The 25,378-nt window shown below is 34.4% G+C and overlaps 1 protein-coding gene across 1 annotated transcript in view; it reads left to right on the top strand.

The window, feature by feature from the left end:
• Nucleotides 1-25,378, top strand: part of NCAM2 (neural cell adhesion molecule 2) — a 210,242-nt gene that overhangs the window by 70,202 nt on the left and 114,662 nt on the right. Inside the window, exon 9 of the mRNA XM_040621667.1 lies at nucleotides 12,377-12,527. Within this exon, the coding sequence (XP_040477601.1) occupies nucleotides 12,377-12,527 (151 nt within the window). The remainder of the gene's footprint in view (nucleotides 1-12,376; nucleotides 12,528-25,378) is intronic.

Raw genomic sequence — 25,378 nt, 5'->3', positions numbered from 1 at the left:
TTAGGAAAGGCTTTTATGTTTCCTGCTCCTGAGAGTAATGGCTTTATTAAGAAGAGGTCATAAACTGTCCAGGGCCTGGCACTTCAGTAAGTGTCTCGGGTGTGTCCTGTGTGCACTCTGCTGCTGTGTTTTAGCTGCTCTTTCCCTCAGGTCAGTCCTCTGCACAGTTTCTCCTGGCCTGCAGTGGGAAGTATTTGGACTTTGGCCAGAGTGTGGTGAGTTTTAACTAGGTGTGCTCTGATCTGCTTGTTATTAAAGAGAATTGATGCTATTTCCACTAGAGCTGAAGCTTTGCAGAGTTCTGTGTTCAGTAGACATGGTGCGTGTGGGGAGGGGGGAGTGTTGTGCTGCTTTTCTGGGGGATGGGCCCACTGTGCTGGTTCTCAAGCACACTTGTCCAAGAAAAACAGCACCTGCAGATCCCAGGGAGCAGTACTTGGTGTAAGCAGTTGAGGCAGCCAGTGTTGGTACTTTGCTGGTTACTGAAGGGTGGGGGAGAGAAATGGTGTCACTGGCTCTTTTGTCCCTGGAAAGGCAATACCACCTCTCCCAGATGTGCTCCAAGAGTGGGGAACCATCTCTCCCAGTATGTCCCAGGACATCCACAGATCAAGCCATCTGCCCTGGGCTGTCTGCCCTCCTCCAAAGGAGCACTGCAGCGCCCTTAGGGCTCCACACCAGCCATGCTGCATACCTCTAAAACTCCAGTCTTTGAGCCTGGCTGATGGTAAAAACTCACAAAAATCAGATTCTCTCATTTTCCCAGTCAGTGGCTTTGGGGAAGTGTTTTCCTTGTGCAACCCCCTGTGTGCTCCTCTCTCTCTGTCACTCCTCTCTCTGTGTTCAGGGCTCCCTCCCTTCCACAGCACCCTCAACCCATTTCTTCAAACCATGTCCCTGCACCTCCACAATGTGGCCTCTTCTCTGCGTCTAGTTGTGCAATTTGTTCTCTCAGCCCTCAGATCAGTTTCATGGGTATACAGAATGATTTGATATTTACCTAGCTGTGTTCAAAGGACAAGGCAAGCCTAAGGTCCTCCTACTACTCTGCCATTTTAGCTCCTCTCGGCCAAGGAGGTATCAGTCTGATAAAAATGATGTTGTTGAAAGTGATGTGTTGTGTACTCTAAGAATTCTCATATCTATGACAAAAAGTGGTCACTACAGGGTAAATGCGTTGCATTTTTTGATGTTAACTGTGGAATTAGTGGCAACATAAAATACTTGTTAGGATGCCTGGGTGGCTCATCAGTTAAGGTCCAACTATTTTTTTTCCGCTCAGGTCATGATCTCAGGGTCCTTAGATGGAGGCCCATGTTGGGCTCCCCACTTAGTGGGGAGTCTGCTTGTCTCCCTCTCCCTCTGCCCTTCCCCCTGATCTCTCTCACTCTCTCAAATAAATAAATCTTTAAAAAAATAAAATACTTGTTAGAGCTTCTCTTTTATAATGGATAAAGAGGGGCTTGATTTACACTCTGGCTTTAAACAACAACAACAACAACAAACACAATTTATGACATTATGGGCAGCACATTGATCCCTGAGAGAAGAGAAACAAATGATGTGAGTCCTGTGATTGCTCAAGCATAATAACTGGAGAGAATTTCCAGGCTACAGCAAAGAGATTAACAGTCTGGTTGTTTCTGTTAGTTGTGGAGACAGTGTTCTAAGTTTAAGTGATCCATGGTGCTAGAATTCATAGTATGTAATATTAGAGAGGAGAGAGCTCTGTGGAGAAGAGAGAAAGTCACACAGAGAGAAGTCCAAAGATCTTCAGCATTTTCCCCTAGTTTCTTCAGCTGAATACCAGTAAGTGTATGTGTGGGAGGAGACTTTCAAAGAAAGAACCACTGGAATACTGAACAATGTTCCTTAGGTAGTGTGGCCAGATTAGTCCTGAACTAAAGATTGTTCCCAACTTCCTTAACAAAATTTAAAATTCTAAAAAGAATAAAATTGTTTTCAAGGAATTTAACAGTGTCTCAGAGAAGAGACCAAACATATTAAAAAAGAAAAATACTGCGCTCAAAATGTCTGGCATCCAATCAAAAATTATGAGATAGGCAAGGTGCACAAAAATATAACCTATAGTTAGGAAAAACAAATCAATCAATAGAAACAGATCCATTCATGACATAGAAGATAGTTGTGTATCTTAGTAGATAAGAACATTCACATATGTATTTTTTACATATACTGTATATCCTGTATAAAAGAAAGCTTGAGCATAATAAGGAGAGACATGAAAGATATAAACAGATTAAATAAAAATTCTAGAGATCAAAAAATGTCTGAAGTAAGAAAAATGGGATTAACAGCAGATTAGATATTATAGAAGAAAAGATTAGTGAAATCAAGGAATAATATAACTTATTCAAATAGATACAGGCAGAAAACGGACTAATATATTCTTTGAGTAGTCCTATTTTTGTTTTAGTTTTTAGTTTTTTTTTGCTTTAAGTATTGACCAAAGAAGACTTAGGGCCCTATTAGTCCCATAGATAGAGCAAAGAAAACATGTTCCCAAATTATTTTTAGTTTCTTCATACTAAAGTGGAAAAAAATTCCATTATAGAATATCTTGCACTAATTTATATAAAGATATGCCAATGGAAAAGCGAAATGACTATAGTTAGTGCTTGTTGAAGATATAGTATATGTCAGGTATTTTTAAGCACTTCATATTATTGTACTATTTCCTAGTGTTGTGCTTCTTGCATTTAAAACTTCTTTTATTTGTTTACAATTTGAACTGGATTACCATACTTCTTAAACTGGTTACCTCACTGATTATAACATTTCTCGTGTACCTAGAACTGAGCTTGCATAATCTTATATGATTCTAACCAGATGTGGAAAGAAGCAACAAAGGCTAAATACTGTGTATTAGACAACTTGTACTGTGATAACTCTGGGAAAATAAATCACATTGAAATCTCAGTTCCTTTCAATTAAAGAACTTTATGGATTTTTAAGTAGGTTGAAGCAGCATGCTGTAGACCTGACTTTGGGTTCAGATCTTCTCTATGCTGTTGTAACAGTTCAGAAAATTGTCTAAAGGAACAGATCCATCTTGACAATGCTGTTTAAAATTTTCTGTGGTAAGATGTATGATGTAATTAAAAACAAAGGCCAAAGATTAGAGAATAGTATAATGAAATCTCATGTCTGTTGCTCACCTTTAATAGTTATTAATATTATGCCATTCCAATTCTAATATTTTTAATATTGTGGTTCATCTGTTTCCAGTGGGCTATCCTTGTGCTAAACAGCAAAACATTTTAAATTTTGGATTAAAAAAACATGGAACCAGATGACCCACAGATTCTTCAAAGCCTTATAATCATGGAATCTGTGCTTATTAGTGATTACTCACATTACTGCCAGAGTAGTATGATTTGACAACATGATATCAATGTTTACAAGTTAAGTTCAGTTATGTGACAGAAGTCATTGCAGTACAACTGAGAATCTTGTAATAAATGTTGACTAGGAAGGGTTAGAGTATAACATGCCTCATTTTTTCATATCTCTTTTCTGTCTTCTCATGCTTGTGTGACATGAAACTAAATTTTACCTCAATATGGGATATAATTTTTAGATCTGAGTATCTTCTTGGCTTCTTTATTTCTTATTGATTTTTTAATAAGCAGTTGTTCTTACATTTCTTATTTTCCATTATGAAGGATACACAGAAAAAAATGAGAATCCAGAAATGATAGTGACCATCCTATTTTTCTTGGTTTCTTAACCTTGGTGAAAACACTGGAATTTTACATAGATTGGTATTTTGAATCAGTGATATTTTCAAAGTCCTGACTTTCTATTCTCACCCCATATTTATGACTTAAATTCATGTGTTCTGAATTTTCTGAACAACCCTGATATTGAATATTTTGTTTTGTTATCTTTTAGATTAAAATTCCACACACAACTACACAACAAGAAAATAGGTGTCTTGTCAGGCAAAGTAGCCAACAGTTATGCCAGAATTATGGTCAAGTACATTCCCCTTATTCAAATTTACTTTTTTTGGAGCTCCAATCACAATGAATGACCATAATAAGTAATAATAATATCACAGACATGGGGTCAGGTTACTTTATATATCTTTGACTAGTATAAATTTGAGGGAGGTGATGCATAATCATTGGAATCTTAAAATTTTAAAACCATTGAATGGTATCATAGAGTTCATATCAATGTAACACTTACAGAGTGACCCCTGACACCAAAGTCATGGCCTTTGAACAGGGAAGGTCATCCCAATGAAGAGCAAAGTCAAGGATACATGCAAGCCATCCACAAATGTAATGGCAATTACAGACAAATTCAATATCTAGAGTTTTATTAGTAGCATTATGGATGTAATAAAATATAAATCCCATTATTCAGTAATTTAACTATGTGTGAAATGTTTTATCATTTATCAGTAGGAATTTTGCTCTCCTATAGTAGTTTTTTCATCCTAATTTAAATTTTGTTCTTTACTGAATATACTACATATTTTTCATTGGCAAAATATTATAAATAATTGAGATGTAGTTCATGAGATTATGAGAAAAGTCTAGCAGTAGTGATGAGCTGGTAAGTAAAAAGATGATAGGAGAGTTACTATTTCTTTGTGAGATAGAATGCCTTTAGCTATCACAATGAAATGGATCCTGTATAGACTTATATATTTATCTCATAAATCTGGATATCAGATGTTTTATGCCAATTTATTTATCAGGTACTAACAAGTCCTAAGCTCCACAAATATTCACTTGTTTAATCTGCAGAGCAATACTATGAATGTTGCATTCTTATACCCATTATACACAGAGAGAAACTGAAGTACATCTAAGTTAAGCAATTAACTCCAGGTCACAAAGGTTGTAGGTGACACAGTCAGGATATAAACTTTCCAGTCTGGTTCTGCAGTCTTAGCTGCTATGTTATGCTAAAGTTGGCAGCATACCCAGGCATTAATATAAAATAAGCAGATCACATTCTGAAAACCATCAGTTTGACAATTCTTAGTTTGAACCCCCCTTATATAATTTTTTAAAATTAAAATCTCTGATAAGTTTATTATACTTTCACTTTATATCAACATTCCATTTATTAACATTTCAATTTTAAATATCAGTTTTAAAGTAGTGAATATATAATATGGGACAAAATGTATGCCAGTTATTAAAATATGGGTACATATCCTAAAATATGAGTATAAGCATACATATATGTAATTTATAGACATACGATAGTTCAGTAATGATAGAGAATATTTCCCATTTGGGGCTTTGTGACAGAAACCTAGAAATACTCTTTTCCTCTTTTCTTTCATCACCACTTCTCATTCAATCATTTACTAAATACTGTTGATTCCTCTTCAAAACATTTCTAAAATGCATTCACTTCTCTCCATCTCCACTACCACTATCTTTCCCCAGCACTTTATCAGTGCAGTATGCTTCCCATGGGCCTCCCATCCTCCTCTTGACTTGTCTCCACCCCACAGCATGAATGAGCTTTTCAAAGAGCATATGCATTTGCCTTGTAGGCCTACCGTGTTTCATATCCTTTTCCAGTTGCTTCTAGAACACCTAAATTCCTTACTTGTCTTTCATTTTTAACAGTTTTATTTATAAATAATTCATATAGGATGCAATTCACTCATGAAAATGTACAATTAAATGCATTTTAGTATATTTCCAGAGTTGTGCAATCATCCACAAAATCAATTTTGGAGTATTTTCATCATCTCATAAAGAAATTCCTCCCTTCTTGGCCATCACTCCCAATCTCCTCACACCACTTGTGAGCCCTAGGCAACCACTGATACACTTCTGTATCCCTAGATTTGTCTACTCTGGAAACTTCATATAAATGGAAGCAGTCAATCTGTATTCTTTGTTACTAGCTTTTTTCTCTTAAGCTAATGTTTTCAAGGTTCATCCGTATTGTAGCCTGTATAAGTACTTAATTTCTTTTTATTACCATATAATATTCCATTGTATGAATATATCACTTTCTATTTATGCATGCACTAGTAGATGGACATTGTGATGCTTTAACTTTTTGGTTTTATTAATAATGCTATTATGGATATTCACGTATTAGGTTTTGTGTGGACATACATCTTTAATTCTCTTGCGAGTGTAATTGCTGAGTCATATAATAACTCTGTGTCTAACATTCTGCATAACTGTCACACTTTTTATCCAAAGCACCTGCTCCATTTTTCATTCTCACCCACCAGCAGTGCATGAAAGTGCCAATTTGCCCACAGCTTCACCAACACTATTATCTGTCTTTTTGATTACAGTCTAGAGGGTGTGAAATGGTATTGTGGTTTTGATTGACACTTTCATGGTAGCTAATGGTGCTGAGCATCTTTTCATGTTCTTACTGGTCTTCCCTTGATTTTTGAGGCTCGTTACAGCAACCTTGTCCCTCTCCAGCCACTTCATCTCTTACCCCTCCACTTTATATTGAATATTCCAGTTCTGCTGAGCTTTTTTCATCTTTTTGAATATGCCATTGTCCCTTCTGGTTTAGGCCTATGTAGTTCCCATTTCCTTCCTTCTTTTCTTTCCTTTTTGCTTGAGCAGAGCCAACTTCATGAATGTAACACATGCAGTTACATAGAGCCTGATACTCAGAAGGGCCCTGTGTTTACTTCAATCTATTACTGTGGTTGCCTTGAAATTCACAATATGTTTTGGACAAGAGACCTTACATTTCATTTTGGAGTAGGTCCTGCAAATTATGTAGCTGGTCTGGTGCCTGGCTCATCATTATTACTTACCCTTCAGGTCTCAGTTTAGACAGAGTTACCTACAAGACATTGTCCCCCACCTCGGTAGACTGTCTTATGTGTGCTTCCCAAACTTCATCTATACCAGCGTATATTATGATTTGTCATCTCTTTCCTCTAAGCCCTTTGACCTATGAGACTAAAGGCTTTGCCTTTCTGATCCATTTTTCTGTCCTCAGAAACCAACATAATGTGTATCACATAGCTTTGGTTAATGTAGTTCAACCGCACAGTTAACGGCTGAGGTGATGGGCCACAGAGGGAAAGTAATTCTGAATGTGAACTCCAGGGCCAGACAGCCTTGACATCTGGTGCTTTTGTTTGTAAGCTGTGTGGAAGCTGGGTGTTTAATATTTCTGTTCCTCAATTTCCTCATTTTTAAAGTGGGGATAATATTAGTCCAAATCTTATAGTAGTATTACTAGGATTATTTAGGATTAAGTGAACTGATAAATGTATAACATTTAAAACAGTGTCTAATTACCATTGTTACCTGCTCTCAGTGTTATATTCAATTCCTATTTGTTGAATAAATTATCGACACTATATACAAAGAGAAGGGGGCACTAGAACGTAGGGAAAAATTATGTAAGTTAAGAACTTACATTGTACATATTACTCTTCCTTACATGATTTTGCAATGCTAGGAAGAAGGGTAATTGTAAAATTCAGCTTAGGAAAATCAAATAGCAAGAAAATTAAGAAGCTGGGAGCAAGCTCAGAGGAAAGGGAAATTAATGCTAAGAGTAAGTACAGGTTCTTATAAGGAAGGAAGAGACTCTTTCTGTTTAAAATTCTTCACAGAAATTATTCAACTTAACACAATGTTAACACATTTTTGAGAGGTTAGTTTGGGTAAATTAATGCCAGTAACCTTTGGAAAGTATTTCCTTGTTTATGTAATTAGCAGTTATGCTTTGACATTACTTCTAAGTATTTGAAGTTGCATTTAATTTACAGTCGATAAAGATATAATGCCATTAGGAAAAGGCAAACAGAATGTATAATAAGGGGATGCACATTTTCTGGATGTCTGTATTTGTCTGGGGTTCGGCATGCTGTCTCTGTTTACCTGTCCAACGTCAGGAGATCCCATGTGCCCTTCCTCTCCTCTCTGTGCCTGCTGGCTTCTTTCAGTTCCTTCTTATGCCTTCTGGGGGCCCAGACTTGGAATTCTCTCTACAAAACTGTTCCTCATTCACTATTTTCAGTTCATAATCCACACTTCAGTTTATCAGGGAACATTCCTCTAACTCTACTCCACTCCTCCATTGACTCACTCCCAAGATGAAACTTTGCTATTCCTACATGGTACTTTTCAATTTATTTGTATTATTTTTTAAAATTAATATCTGCTAAACTTTAATTAACCAAAGGGTAAAAATTGTTCAGTTTTGCTCAACATGTATCCCCAGTGCCTGAGTGCTTCTTGTAGAATAATTGCACAAGAAAACAATTGCTGAGTAACTAAGTGACATGATTCACCAATCTCCCAAAAGGCCAAAGAGGTCAATGACATCAGTATGAAAAAGAAAGATGAGGAATACTGTCACCTCAAATTTGTTATGTACTACAATTGGGTTCTAAAGTTGGCAATAAATGTCTTGTCGGGTAAGGTCACAAAACAACCTATAAGCGTGATACATTGTATAATTTCAAACGTCCAACAATTAAAATTGACAACAAAATATTTGTGTTGGAGCTAAACTCCAGGAGATAATTATATAGATATTTCATCAAGTGATTCTTGAAAGGACAGTAAACTGTATAAACAACCATTTTTTCAGTAAACTCTATAAATAACCATTTTATAAAAATGTTGAAATACTATTCAAATAAGCAGTTCTTAAACTGACCTTCTGGAAAGGCAAAGAATATAACATTAAATCAAATTTCAAAGAGTGCCTTTCTACAAGGATTGGAATAATAATGTATAGTCAGGCACTTTTCTTTCTAATCAACTTACTTAATGCAGTGATAGAACCTGAAAATACTAGATGGACAGCTAATATGCCCATTAACCTGTCTCAATCAAATATCAGATGTCTTAAATGAATCTTTGGTAGGTGGTGAATCAAAGCCAAGATATAAATTAATTTTCTTTCAGAGATGTGTAATGCCTTTTTGTAGCACAAAGAGAAAGATGTCCTTTGAAATGTCAGATATGAGAAGGAATGACTTTGGTCTTCTAGTGTATGTATTTGAGACAAATGAATATTGTAATTATTATAGAGCCAATGTCAAGTCTGAAAATGACTTATGATCTCCCAGGGAATCACACACCTTCCCAAAGAAATTCTGTTCTTCCAGAATTTCTGTTAATAATTCCAGATACATTGAAAATAACTTCTCAATTCTAACATCTTTACTAATACCATACTAATTTTACAGACACCAGTAGATTTTCCTAAGTCAAATACCATATCATTTACAACAGGTAGCAACGTGAGGACCTATTTGTTTTCAAAGCAGGTATATTTGCCTTTCAATTCTGTGAAAGAATAATTTTTTTCTTAATAGAAAAATGAAGAATTTGTTTTGTATCATTAATAAGGTATTTTATCCCATTAATAAAGATACTAAATGCAAGTTTATAACTCATAGAAAATAATAGCTGGAAGAATACATTTCCTTTACTCAACTACATCTAAATTTCACTATAACTTAATTTGCTTTAAAGGTATTAGAATATAATGGTTCTGTCCTTGGTACTAGTCCAGGTGACTTTAACATAAAGTACCATAAAAATAAAAATGTTCTCACATTTGTTCAAGTATAATATTACCCTACAGGATGAATTCTGAAGTTCCAATAAGATTAGAAAAAGTAGTGTGTCCTAAGCAAAGCAGAGTTCAAAGTGGTGCATTTAATAATGATATACAATAGTCAATTTTTTTGAATATAAATTGATATTTTCCCAAGAAATTAAAGGAATAATGAGAGAATCCTGCCATGTAAATATAGAAGAGGTAAAGGGGGAAAGGTTGAGACAGGGCTGTGGAGGGTGCTTATGGAAATGACAGTAATTCAGATTAATTGGAAGCCAAATTAACGGTATCCAAATTGTAAAGTGTGCTTAGACAGAAAAAAGATGTCTTAGACAGAAAGAGGATGTCACATGGAAGTCCTTAAATGTCAGGCTGAGTCATTGGGAGTTTATTCGGACGTCAATACAATGTTATTCATGATTATAGAGCACAAGGGATACGAAACCTTCATGAAGTTGTTATGAGAATTAGAAGTTTGCTTTCTAAAAAATCATTCTTAGCTACACAAAAAATAATTTCTGCATCTGCAATGAGACTTTGCTAGAGAAACGTAGGAAATAACATAATGCTGATGGCTTTTGCAGAGTCAGGGAATCTTTTCCGGTCACATTCACTTTGAGTGTGATTGTTCTCTCTGAAATCCAGAGATGCCCATCGGTGTTCTTCCAAATCAGCGGCACGACTAAGACTACAAATAGGTGAAGCAGAGAGCAGATAAGTCCATGGAAACACAGCTGCTAACCATCGAAAGTGATAATGTTGAACAAGACGATAAACTGACATTTATCATCATTAAAATTAAAAATAAAAAGGTTCAGAAATTGATTCAAGACTGAAGACATGGTCTAGCGTGGGGCATGAGAAACAATTCATACCATTCATGGAAGGGAAAATCGCAGGAGTAGAGCAGATTATGCTGGGTGAGGGAGTGATATGTTCAGATCTGCACATGGTGGTTTGAGAAACATCTCAAATGTGCATGCCCTGAAAGAGGCATATCTGGTTCCATAGCTCTCCAGAATCCAGCCTGGAGAAAGTGACTAGAGATCGCAACTGCTAATATGGGAGGGAATGAGAGTGTCTAAACACAGTGCATTGGTTACGTCCAGGACAGAAACCAGGGCCCCCAGGGAGAGAGGAAGCTGCAACCCAGACTAAAATGTAGTCAGAAAAGTGACACTGGGAGAAAACACAGGAGAGTGTGGGTTTCCTGGAAGCCTAGGAAAGTCTGCACTTAACGAAGGAGGGGTAGCTCAAGTAGGGTCCAATGATAGAGGTGCATCAAGATAAGGAACTAATACCCCTTTAGTTATCAAAAAGTAGTTACTTTGTATAACACATTGGCCATTCTGTTTTTGAGTTTACTCATTCTAATTTTAACTTATGTGAGTTTCTGCATTTTTTTCTTTCCTCTCAAGTAAGTAGTTGGGTTGGCAGCCAAACATCTTAAATATTGGCAGAAGAGAATGCCTTCTGCTTGAAAGCCTCACCTTTGCTATTTTTTAGCAATACTTGAGAGTTGGGGAACATATTTTTGGCCTGATCTGGGTTGCATAATGCATTCCCAGCATGTTTTCGTTTCTTTGTTTTTGAAGAACATTTTTACAATAATGATAGTCAATGAATTATGAGTGATTGATATGGTTGTATAGTAATTGCATGCCTGTATAAAACTCAAAAGCAAAAAAGTGATCATATTGTGCCCAATCAACTTCATGTTTGAAAAAGAGCTTTAAAGTAGTCTGTCGATATTAATAAAAGAAAATAAACAAGTTTTAATAATACAAAATACAGGTATTGAAATTTATTTGAATTTCAGTTATATAGAAAATCAAACAACCATTATATTATTACATAATAACTTAAATATTTCAAAATAAATGTGTGGCAGGCAGTTGTTATTGTGGCACAAAAACCTCAAATATTGAACATAATTCAATAATAGTAAAGTACATGTTGCAAATGAATTATAAAATGCCAAATCTCACTACATTTCCAGATTGCACAAAGTAAAATTCAGTAAATAAACTGTCTCTTTAAAAATGTGTGCTATAAAGGTATTTAAGTGATTTAAGAAAACAATTGTAGGTTTACCAATTAGGTTGCACACAAGAATTCTTATTTGAAGTGTAATCTATAGTCTATTGGATTACAAGCAATTCCTTGATTTGCATCAATATTCATGGAGTATGTGATTAATCTTTTCCATGTTGTTTCCATTGACTTTCTAAGAATGACTTATATAGTGCTGTTTTTAATAATTTATCTGTTAATGGGTAATGTACTAAATAGGCTTATAAGCAGTGCTGTTTCATTCATTCAAAAATAACTATAAATTCTTCTTAAAGCCTTTAATTTTCATACATCTTGATACATTGTCTTTACATGGTGAAATAGGAAACTAAAGTGAAGGAGGAATACCATTTTCTGGTGGGTTTCAGCCAGAATTGAATAGGCATTGTTGTTCTGTTGTGTTTGCAAGGAACATAATTGGAAGCCCACAAAGCGCTTCCTGGAAGAACATGCAAGGTTTTTGAAAAGCACAGAGTGCACTAAATAAAAGAGGTTGATAAAACATGTGTTGAAGTTTTTACTACATGTTAGTGTCCCTGTGAGCAAGTGGGCAGGTAAAATGGAAAAGCCAAAAACAGTAAGTCATAAATACAGAAACATTGCTTTCAAAAAAAACGTAATGCAGGTAAGACTATTTTCATTTATTATATATGTGATAAACACCCTATGTTTGGTCATCATTTCGTACAAAACAAGCGTAAAATCTTTCTTTTTCCTGAATCGATGTAAACAGAGCCCAGACGGCCGTATCGAAGTCAAAGGGCAGCATGGAAGCTCGTCACTGCGTATTAAAGATGTGAAGTTGTCAGATTCAGGGAGATATGACTGTGAAGCTGCAAGTAGGATTGGAGGGCACCAAAAGAGCATGTACCTTGATATTGAATGTAAGTTATTTTCCTTTTGTATGTTTATTAAAACAACTTTTTTCTGCTTTGAAAAATATGAATTTTGATAGGATCCTCAAAATACCTCTGTAGTTCAAGATTCGGTGTTTGACGCATAGCCCTAGAACGAAGGCAGCCATTCAAAGTCAGTTATTAGAGACATCTAGTGGATGTTATAGGACATTGCACAGTGCTATATATTTAGTGGTTTTGATACTGCTTTTCTGAAAATTGTGATTTTCTCTTTTGTAGTGTTTAACCCGAACGCAATATAAATTGAATTGCATTAGTTATCAGTAATTGGTTAGTATCTCCTTAGAGTTTTATCTATTTATTTATAATATTAATGGTCCTCTGTTTCACCTGCGTAGTTATTTTGTTGAATTATTTTACATCCTCATAAGATATGAAATAGTGTTTTTAAAATGATTGAATATATCAACATTCATATTTTATCAGAATAACGCTTGTTGTCTGTAAGTGAGAATTATGACAAAGAGATGTGAGATTTGGGGAATATGAGGGTAATGTAAATGCACGATCCATCTTACATCACTGAATGGGATTTTAGAATAATTTCACATATATGTTCATAAAAAGAAAGAAATTTAATATTATTTTCAATAAATATTCAGGAATCATCAATGTTGGAGATTCTCTGATGTTCAAGCGGGCATAACTATCATAGTGGGAGTGTGTAAGATGCTCTTAATGACACAACATTTCTATTGGAGAATTTCTAGCACATTAACATTGATAGAATGTAATGATAACTATGAATAAGATGTATCTCTTACTGATAATGTCTTTAGAAAGCAAAAATTGCTTCAAGAACAGACACAAATAATCCATATTATTTTACATATTCATAAGTGTTCTTGTTAAGAAATTCATGGAAAGGCCAATTAAACAATTACAAAAAATATGAAGGATATTAAATAATTATTTCACAAATTGCAGATTTCATTTGCTAAAGTTAGAGAACTTCTAAGAAAGTTGTTTTATTGCCATCATACATCTTAAAAAAAAACAGAGAGACAAAAAAAGCCATGATATTATTTAGGACACACAGAGGAAGAAGTGATGCTAATAACTTATTTAGCTTTTTTTCCTAGTCCTGTTTTCTGCTGTTTTCCCATTATATATATATTAATATGTTATGTATTAGTATATATAAATTTTTGCCAAGTCAACAGCATTTGTAGCAAATTATAAATATTTCTCAAACTTTCAACATGTTTGTTTATATTTTGTAATTCAAAATATGTATTTTAATCAAAAATTTACTTTATTATTTTTTTCCTTTTCTTTAATGTGGACCTACATGAGCAAAGTTTAAGGGTGCCAAAACATGATTTATATTAGAGTTGCCCAACCAGTTTGGAAGGGAAGTTCATAGAATACTTCCAGCCTCTTCTCACTGTGCTAAAAAAGTAGTAGGAATCATATTCTCTTAATAAAACTTAATATAGGGTTTTTTTTCCTTTGCATTTTGTAAATATTTAAAAGCTTATTTGACATATCATAGAATTATTACTAAATCACTGCTGTAAGTACTCAGAAAAGTGGAGCTCATGAGACATGAGCTCTGTCGATATTTCCAAAACACAGTAAGGCAGACTAGGTCATATAGGCAATATTAGGTTACTATACCAGTGCTAGGATTGGTGCTAATTAGTTGTGTGACCTGCATCCCTGGGATCTCAGTTTCCGTATATGTAAATTAAGAAGGTTGAAGGAAGAAATTCTTGGGGCTTCATCATACTTAACCATTTAAAAATGCTTTTATTGAAGCATAGCCACATCCTTCAAAGGTGTCCTAGAACTTCTGAATTGCCCTCCATGCACACCTACCTACATTTTAATTATGAAATAAATAAAAAGTTAAATTAAGATCTATAATTTCTGTGTCTATGTTTTAAAACCTCATTGAAAAGAATTTTAAAAATCCAGACCATATCAAACTTAGGGTCTTTTCATTGAGCTGTTTAAGATTTAGAACCAGTACTGAGTGATTATGGACACAAAATGAATAAAACAGAGCTCATGCTTTATTAGAACACTGGGATTGACAGAGATTAAAATCAGACCTCAACTTGAATTCAAATTTCGCAGTGATAGATGGGGAAAAATATCAAGGTAATGTGAAATGCTGACGTAAAATGACGTGAGATTTTTAGTTGTTAGTGATTTCAACTAGGTAGAAAATAATGGGTCAACACGTGATTGTATGTTGCAGTACAAATTGCATGTTCTTCTGATCTTTTAATAACCTAAATACTTTAATACAAAACAAACGAACAAACCATACGTAGGGCTCTCTGGTTTTCAAGGACTGATATAACAAGGTGCAAATTGCTTTTGATCAGATTGCTTTAAAGGTTTAGACATTGGTCAGCCTGTTTCGTTTTCTGAAGTTAATTTTTTGGAAGACTAAAGCTCATGAGCAAATTTTATAGTATCTCTTATTTAGGAAGGATTAAAAAAAAACTCGCTTTGTAAAAGAATGTTTCGAGAATTCTTTGAACATTCCTTGAGATTGTTGTTTCCTGGTGATTAGAAGCTGGCTAGGTAAAACTACTTCAAAAATAATAAAACAGTTTTTTTTCAACTATTAGACCATTGTTTTAAGAATAATTTTTGTTTTGTTTTATTGATAGCTTTTAGGGCACATGATCAATTTTTCCTTTTTTTAAAAATTAAATATTTAATTTTATTCTTCTTTAGTAGAAATAATTAGAAAAATAAATACCCCCATTGACAACTTTATTGAAATATAATTAGACCATAGTACAATGCCAATATATAAAGGGCAAAATGTGATCAGTTTTGACATAAGGATGTGCCTGCAAAGCTATCACAATCATCTAAACAAACATTTACATCACCCCCAACAATTTTCTCAAGCTCCTTTGTAATATATTTGTTCTTTCACTCTCCTCCCCAGGCAACTGTTAGTCTACTTTCTATCACTATAACTTAGTTGCACTTCCAAAACTTTATATATATGGTATCGCACATTAATTTTAATTTTTTGCTAAGCACTTTCAGTCAACATGCATTGGTATGTTGAATACGAATCAAAAATTTATAATGTTTTCCTGTTTTTGCATTGTGTGGATAAAACAGAGTTTGTTTATTTAGTCTCTTGTTGATGGGCATTTGGTTGTTTTCAGTGCGGGGCTATTACAGAAAGCTTTTGTGAACATTTTTGAACATTATGTAGACATAGTTGTTCTTTTTTTCTGGAATAAATATGTTTCTTTGAGGAGCAAAAGATTTTAATTTTTCTCAAGTCCAGCTTATCAGATTGGATTCCTATCATGTTCCATCTAAGAAATCATTACCTAAACTAAGGCCACAAAGATTTATGTCTAGGCTTTCTTTTTATTATTTTATTTTGTTTTGTTTTCTTTTTACTTTATTTTTTTTAAGATTTTATGTATTTGTTTGAGAGAGAGAGCACAAGCAGTGAGGAGGGGCAGAGGGAGAGGGAAAAGGAGACTCCCCTCTGAGCAGGGAGCCCAACACGGGGCTAGATCCCAGGACCTTGGGGTCATAACCTGAGCCGAAGGCAGATGCTTAACCAGCTGAGCTACCCAGGCACCCCTAGGCTTTCTTTTAATGTTTTGTTGATTTAGATTTTGTGTTAAAGTCTATGCTCTATTTCGCATTCATTTTTGTGGAGTCAATATATATTATTTTTTCATACATCTATCTAAATAATTCAGCACTATTTTCAAAAAGACTTTCCTTTTTCTAACCAAGGATTTGCCAATATTGTTGATATTTACAAAATACTAGCTTTGGGCTTTGTTAATTTACAATCTTTATATATAAATCTATTTTCTAATTTGTTGATTTCCATTTTATTTTCATTATTTCCATTCTATGTATTTTGGACTTGCTTTGATCTTTGGTTATAGATTCTTGAAGTGGAATATTCATTTCTTTAGATATTTCTTATTTTCTAATATAACCATATAAAACTCTCAACTTCCCAATAAGCAATACTTCATGCAACCCAAAAATTATGATATGTCCTATTTCTGTTGTCATTCAAATAGTTGTAAATATTTTCTAATTTTTCTCGTGATTTCATCATTGTTCCATAGGTATTTGTAAGGATTTAATCTCCAGGTATTTAATGTTTTCCTAGAGATTTTGCTGTTATTTATTACTCATATAATTTAGTTTTGTTTAAAAATACCCCATTGTGTGATTTTTTATTCTTTTTTATTTATGGAGATGTATGTCTAAACATATGATCTATGTCAGTAAATACACAGTGTATATGAGAAACAGGTGTATTCTGCAGTCATAGAATGCTGTGTTCTATAAATATCAATTAGATACAGATAGGTGACAGAGTTGTTTAAATCTTCCGTCTTTACTGACTTGTTTTGTATAGCTGTTTTATCAGAGTGAGAGGTGTTAAAAATCCTCTACCGCGATTGTGAACATTTTTGTTCACATGAGTTTTGCATCATGTATCTTTAGGCTCAGTGAGGCCATGCACATGGATAGCTTGTGTGTTGTATTAATTTTCTATATCTGCTAAAACCAGTGACAACAAACTTAATTGCTGGAAACAACATAAATACGTTATCTTTCAATTCTGGAGATCAGAGGTTCAAAATGATTTTCACTGGAATGAAATGTCTGTAGGGCCATGTTCCTTTGTGGAGCCTCTAGGGGAGATTGTTTTCTGTCCATTTCAGCTTCTAGAATCTGCCCACATTTTTTGGCTCTTGGTCCTCTTCCATCTTTAAAGTCAGCAATGGCAGATGGAGTCTCTCTCACATCACCCCACTCTAATTCTGCTGCTTTTCTCACATCTTCTCTGTCTCTGACTTTTCATTACATGAGACCCACATTGGATAATCCAGGATATTCTTCTCAACTCAACATCTTGAACTTCATTACAGCTGAAAAGTTCCTTTTGCCATGTAAAATAACATGCTTACAGGTTCCAAAGGTTATGAGGTGAATATCTCTGGGTTGGGGGGGAGGTCATTGTTCTCTCTCCCACATATGTCTGCCTCATGAATTACTTCTTTTATTCTCTCCACTAATCATTTGTCTTGATATACCTTAACTAATATTCAGATAACTACTCATACCTTTCTATGCTTACTGTTTATACACTCTTTTTCATTTATTTACTTTCCACCTAGTTGTATTTTTACGTGAAATTAAATTGTGTCTTTTTAGGTAGCATATGACAGAATATTGCTTTTTCATTCATTCTGTCAGTCTCTAACTTAACATTAGAGTGTTTGAAGTAGGGATCAACAATAAATGGGCCACGTAATAAATATTTTAAATTTTCTTTATATGGTCTCTGTCACCTACAAACTATCTTAAAGGCTCGTGCATTTCTCTCTTACAAATGATTAAAAATGTAAAAACCATTCTTAACTATAAGAATACATATAAGAGGTCCTTGGACTATATTTTGCCCATAGTTCATAGACTAGACTATTAAATCGAATAGCGGTTATTGATATAGTTTCATTCAGGCATAAAATTTTGTTTTCTGCCTTTTCCCTCTGTTTTCTCCTGTTCTGTTTGTTTTTTCTACATTATTTTGAGTTATATGAGATTTTAATGATTTATTTTAATTTGTGTATTGGGAATATATTTTTGGTATTGTTTTGCTTAAGTGATTCTCTAGGAATTATAATACACAAACCTAACATTTCTCAGTCTTTAATAGAGCTAATATTTGGTACCTTATATTAAATAAAGAAACTTTCCAACCATATGTATCCCTTTATACCTGCCCCACTGCTGATCTTTTTATTGCTGATTTAATAGGTATTACATCTACATCCACTGAAATCTCACCAGAAATTATGATAAATTTTGCGTTGAAGAGTCATTCATATTTTTAGGAACTGAAGAGAAAATATTTAATTTACTTATCCATTTACCATTTGTTTCGATCTTTCTTCATCCCTAAAGATCCAATTTCTTTTTGATATTATAGTCCTTTGACCTGAAGAAATTTCTTCTCCATTAATTTTAGAACATATATTTTTGGGATAGATGCTATTTTTTTTTCCACCTGAAAATATTCTCCTCATCCTTCATTCCTGAAGGATTTTTTTTTTCCTGGAAAGAATTCTGGGTTGACATTTTTTCAAAGGTTTGGTTCCACTATCTTTCTAACCTCCTTGGTTTATGATGAGAAATTCATGATAATTTGAATTGTGAATTCCTTGTAAGCCATGTGTCATTATTCACTAGCTGCTTTCAGGATACTTCCTTTATCTGTGTTATTCATTGCTTTGATTGGGATGTGTTAGGCTTAGTTTTCTTTGAGTTTTCCTGTTTGGGGTGTACTGAGCTTGAATCTGTAAATTTATATTTGTCAATCTATTTGAGCATTTTTGGACATTATTTCTTCAATTAATGTTTCTTTCCTAGTCTCTTTCTCATCTCTAGGGCTTTGCTTATGCATGTTAGACTTTTTGAAATTACCTAAAAAATCCCTAATATACTGTTCAGTTTTACATATTTTAACTATTCACTGTTCTATAGATTAGATAATTTCTGCAGATTTCTCTTCAAATTAACAGACCTTTTATTCCACCATCTCCTTTTTGTTCCTAAGCCCAATCAGTGAGTTCTTTAAGATATTAATTCTTCCTGAATTTCTAATTTTGTTCTGTTTTATATTTTCTGTTTATCTGCTGACTTTTTTTATTCTTACTCATTTTGTGCATGCTCTCCTTTATCTCATGGAGCATAGTTAGAATAGCCACTCCAAAATCTATAAATCTAAAATCTGATAGAATCAACACCTGGGTCATCTTGGAATGCATTTGTTGTCTTTTCCCTTTAGCATTGGTCATATTCTTCTGGTTCATTGGATGTCAAGAAATGTTGGATTGAGTCCTGGATACTGTAAATATTATGTTGTACAGACTCTAAGACTTTTGACCAACATCTAGAAAAAGTGTATTAAGCAGATATTCACTCCTAATTTCCATGTTGCCTACTATGAGTGGTGACTCAAATCTCAATTAACTTCTTAAAGCCTTTGCTATGCAAGTTTGTGCCTATCCCATGCATTCAAAGCTCAGGGCTTAGGCTGATTTCTGTAGTTTATGTGAAGAATTTATGGCATCTCTTTCTATGATCCCTATTTGGGATTGTTCCCTCCCTACTCATCCTGTATTGGCTTCTTCCAAGGAACTGCTGTACTTCTGGACAGATTTTAGCTCCAGTATCATTGTGAAGCTCCTCAACTATGGCCGGCCCTCTAGACAAAACTATGAGACAGAATAAGAAGTGGTAAATTAACTTTAATTCCCTTCCACAATCTCCTTGATTTTGTTTACTCTACAGAAGCCTTAGATAGTGACTTTTGCTATTGTTTTTGTATTTTTGTTTAATTTGTGTCATCTCTAGAGCTTATAATCATTACCAGTAGGGGAGATGGGGAACCACAAGTTTATACTGCCATTATGGAAGCAGAAATTTCTATATATCCTACTCTTCATACAACCTTAAATCATAAAAATATTTGGTTTCCCTCATTTCTGGAATTGAGATACGAATGTTTTCATTTCAGTGTTTTGGAGTTTTTTATATATTTCTTCCTTTCAGATTTTTTCAAGTTTCATTTTTTAAAATTTTTTTTAGAAATCATATATTCTCAAATAAACCGTTACACTGATCAAAGATTATTTAAAATGCAAAGTCCTAAAAAGAAGTTGAGCTTCTTTTTTCCCTTTCAGTATATTGATCTTCTGTGCAATTTCATTTATTTCTACAAAAACCTTAATTATCCTGAAAAGTGTATTAAGTTCTCCATGTGTAAATCATTTCAGATTTAAATTAAGAGACAGGATAGCTTTAGCTGAGGTTTAGAATAGATATTCAAGGTTTTAAATAGTACCCTTCAGCTGTAGAGAGATAATTATTTTCCTTATAAATTAGTGTGATTTTGTTATGAAATTTGGAACTTTTTTTTTACGTTTATGATACCACCATTGTAATAAATCTTATATTCCTTCATATAAAGATTAGTAGAAATTTTGATTGGATATTGCACCAATAATAAGTACTGAAGCTGTCTAATAAGCTTATTTCTTGATAATTAAAGCCTGTGTTGTTATAAGATAGGATGTTTTATTTAGCATCTAATTTATAATACCATTGAAACTTTTAGAACCTGACACACACTGCTATGAGAAGTTATTTTTGTAAATAAATATTTATAAATTAGAAATGGTAAGAATATTTTTATTCTGCATCTTTAAATCAAAAACAGTATAGGAACTATAAACACTACAAAGGCATTATACAATGTCATAAAACACTGACCAGAACAATCGTCACTGCCTGACTCAAGCAGTTACAGTCTCTTATTTCTAAAAAAGAGTGAAAAAGAATCAAGCTATTTATAATTGATACCAATCATATTTACTATAATAGCACTAAAGTTAAGGTGTTTAGATTAAATCCCCCCTTTCTTTGAAATTCAAAACCTCTTTTATGTTTCATCTGAAACAGATTTCTTGGCTTCCTGCCAGTTCATTTTCAACATTTCAAAAGCATTACCCTTACTAAGAAACATAGGTTGAACTAAAGTTCTAATTTATAAAACAAAGGAGATAACAGGCATGTGATATGTGGTTTAATGCAATAAGCACCGATTACATAGTACATTTGATTAAAATTAGAATATCATTAAGTATTGTGACAATCTACTCATTGCATATAACCTGTTAATTAGACTTAATTATTTTATGCAATAAATTTAATTTAGCAGTTACATGATAACCATGCATGTTAAGAAATACTGAATTTTTCATTTACATTTTTTTTCTTATCCAGATCTCTGCACCTGCTTTTATTTCTTGTTAGACATAATAGCAATATTTTCATGCATTTTCTCCTGTGGTGTAAAAGCACTAGGAATATCAGAAACCTTTAAAGGATGTGCCAATATTAATTTCTCTTATAACAGACCCACGTTACTTCCATATTTATGTGCCTTTCATAGAATTGATGTATCTTTGCTTTATCACATAATTCTTCTTCACATTTTACAGTCTCAAGATAACAGTGATTCTAGTAGCATGATCTGCTGCATGTCCAGGATAAGGTAGATAAGATGTGAACAGGACTTTAATATTTAAAAAATAATCTTAGTAAATACTTTGAAATTAGAAAAACTTGTTGGCCATAGTAGACACACATTTATATCTGCGATTGAAATCTTGTCTTATGGTCCTAACTTGTATACTCACCATAATACATTTAAGCTGTTCAGACTTTAAAGAAGATGGCTTATTTGTAGAAATAAGTTGGTTCTAATGCTAACAACAGTTTAGGTTTTATATCCAGTATGATAATTTCAAGGACACTATCTGAGAGAAATACAAAGCTCATCTCTATGTGCAGAAGATAAGAATAGAATATTAAGAGAAAAAGGTAAAAAATCTTTTACTGCTCAGGTGCATTTTTTTAACCCAAACTTTATATGTATCCCCTGGGAAAATTCAAAATACCATGCTCCTCATGTAAAGATACCATCAGTTATTCTAGTCTTATCACATTTTTGTCTATCTCTGATAGCTATCACTTGATTCACATCAAATCATTTTGCTCAAATGTACTTCAGAAATTATGATGATGAAAAGTTAAGGAATTTTAGGAAATATCAAAAAAAGAAATAAAAATAGTCATATTGCGTAACTACTGGATTTATCACTTCCTCTTGGCACCTGCTTAACTTAACGGCCCAGAAATAGTGAGCTCTGCCTCCAGTTTGCCACAGCTTCCTGTTCTTCCTCTGGATAGAGGACCTTGCCCCAGGAATCCCAGTTCTCCCTAGCAAGTGAGTGTCTTAATTTGAGCTGCAATAACAGAATACGGTAGACTGATTGGCTTAAACACAAGCATTTATTTCTCAATGTTCTGCAGGCTGGAAGTCCAAGATCAGGATGCCAGTGTGGGCAGGTTATTGGTGAGAGCCTTTTTCTGGTTCTGTCCTTCCATGGCCTTTCCTTGATGCGAGTACACAGAGACACCTCCTTTATCTTCCTCTTTCCTTAAGGGCATTAATGCTGTCATGGGATTCTACTCTCTTAACTTCATCTACAACTAATTACCTCCAAAGGTCCCTACCTTCAAATCCCATCAGATTAAAGATTAGGGCTCTCACCTGTGAATTTGAGGTGGGGTAGGGAAGGTATGCAAACATTGAATTCATAGCAGTGAGCTTTCTGGATTTGACAGGGATCACCTGAGAGATGGAACTCGTGCAGAACCTCACAGAGCGAAGCCGCCCACCAAGATCACATCATACCAAGACTTCACTGTCTTCACTGAGTGTTACCGTCTTGAAGATCCGGAAAGATACGCTCAGACCTAGTGGCCAACGGCTTACAGCCTGTCTTAGTCCCTTCAGGCTGCTAGAACAAAGTGCCATAGATTGCATGGTTTATAAACAAATAGAAGTTTATTTTGCATGGTTCCAGAGGCTGGAAGTCCTTGATCAGAGAGCCAGCATGGTGGGTTTCTGGTGCAGCCTGCAACTTCTATTTCTGTCCCTGTAGGATGGAGAGCAGAGCCCAGGAACAATGCTGTCTCCTGACTCTTACAGGGCACTGATCCCATTCATGAGTGCTCCACCCTTATGACTTCAACTGCTCCTCATCATCTCCCAGAGGCCGTGCCTCCCAATGCCATTATATTGGGGAGCAGGGTTGCTACGCGTGAATTTGATGGGGATGGGGTACAAACATTCAGTTCATAACAGTGCTTCTCCACTTTCCTCCTCTTCCCTACTATGTGATGCCAGTAGATTTACCTTTCTAGATTGGCTACTTTACACCTTAGTCCATAATAGCATGGCCACCAAAAGGCCAGTCCAACAACTTGAATCCAACCAGCCAGAACTCTGTGGCCATAAATCCTTTCATCCTCTGAATTCTGTTCTTTAATTTCAGTGGAGCAGTGGCAAGGACAAGTTTTTCCTAATATTATCTGTGTATTCTTGATACCTGTGCACTGACTGAAGTCAGCTTTTGTTTGTGATGGTTTAAACTAGACACTAGTTTTTCTAATATATTGGACTTTACAAAAATATTTGAATGCTGTAGTATTAGCACCATCCTTAGATTTTAATGAATCTGCTAGATGTAATTCTAGGACATTAGTCATTGAAATTATCGAAACTTCAGTTTCCTGATTTGTAAAGAGGGAGAGATGTATCTAAACTTGTTATTTTATGAATTTATGCACGCTGAGGTTAGAATCTTAATTATATGTTTTTTCACTCAACAGTATTTATCAGGCATGTACTACAAGCCAAGCACTTTTCCAGGTGTTGAGCATAGAGAATTCAATGAAGCAAACAAAAATGACTTTATGAGCCTTACCCTCTAGCAAGGAAAACAGACACTAAACAAACAAAGTAGCAAGATCTATAATATGGGACAGTGGGAGGGGCCAAGGAGAAGAAAATCGAGCAGTACAGTGAGATGTATCAGCAGCTAATGCCACAAAAATCATACATAATAAACACCCCGAAACTCAGCTGCCCTTGATAAGAATTCTCATGCTCCACTGGAACCAGCTGACGCAGGCAGGCTTTCTATAGGGAGCTCCGTGTCAAGCAGTGATGCTTAACTCCATGCTATGGGTCCAATAACACTTGTAACCAGGCAGAAGAGGTGACAGCTACAGGGAAGAAGGCGTTTCATGGCAATGGCAGAGGTGCAAGAGAACAAGCCCCTTAACAAAAGCTGATTTCAGGTGTCTGTACATGTCACATCCGGAATGTCCGGTGGCTAAGCCTGTCACCAGTCCAATAGGGGAAGGCACTCCTATTGAGAGGGCTTCAGGAGCGAGTATCTACGGCATAAGCAAGCCATATCAGAAGCGTATATCTGTGAATGCTAGATCATTTTAAAATGATACTCGAGTTTGGGAAAACATGTATATTTACATTTTTCTCTAAATTTTTGCTTCAGAATTGTATCATCACATATTGAATAAGAAAAAACAACATAATTTTCACTACATTGTTTTAAAGATGTTAAGGAAGTAAATGGTATTTGTGTATCTTCATTTAATAACCTTCATAATAATTACTCAGCTTCGTAACATTTATTGTATAACATTAGAAGTAGTATATTATTAGTGCTTTTCAAAGATGCAAAAAGATTGAAGGGGTATACAAATATTGCAATATATCTAGGAAGCTAGAATCTACTTATATGGATCAGCTTAGAAACTATCATAAAATAACGTATAATTTAATGCAATTATAATTTAAAATGTGTCATAGAGACTATACAAATGAGCTAATAGAAAAAAACACACGCAATCCTCTTAGAAATGTAATATCATAATATTCTGAAGAAGTAGAAACTAAGATCAGATAATATTGATTCTGTATCCATACAATTTCAAAAACCTATGACTCATTTGCCTTGGTACATTTACTCACATAGATCACTTTATTTCATATGTTTTGGGTCTTCCGGAATGAAATGTCTTCTCTAGTATTGCTAATAAGAGAAACCGTGTATGCCCCTCTGATGAAGATGAAGGCTTGATAAGAGCAATTCACCTCTTTACAATAATTATTTTTATCACCCTTGTTATCTTAAAATGCGTCCTCTGTAACAGGATTTCAAATATTACTTGTTAGATACAAGTAATTCAGTGATAATCCTGTTTGTTTAGGAAATCTTGGATTTATCTTGGACTTGCCAAAAACTCCCTTACATATTATAAAAGCAATTATCAATGTACTCAGCCCAATACCATAGAAGGTATTCTAATTTTTGAAAAATTTTTTTCTGTGATTTTCTCAGATTTCA

The sequence above is a fragment of the Ursus maritimus genome, unplaced genomic scaffold (genome assembly GCF_017311325.1).
Source record: "Ursus maritimus isolate PB19 unplaced genomic scaffold, ASM1731132v1 scaffold_4, whole genome shotgun sequence".
In the NCBI taxonomy this organism is placed as follows: domain Eukaryota; kingdom Metazoa; phylum Chordata; class Mammalia; order Carnivora; family Ursidae; genus Ursus; species Ursus maritimus.
This window is presented reverse-complemented; position numbering and strand designations above follow the sequence as displayed.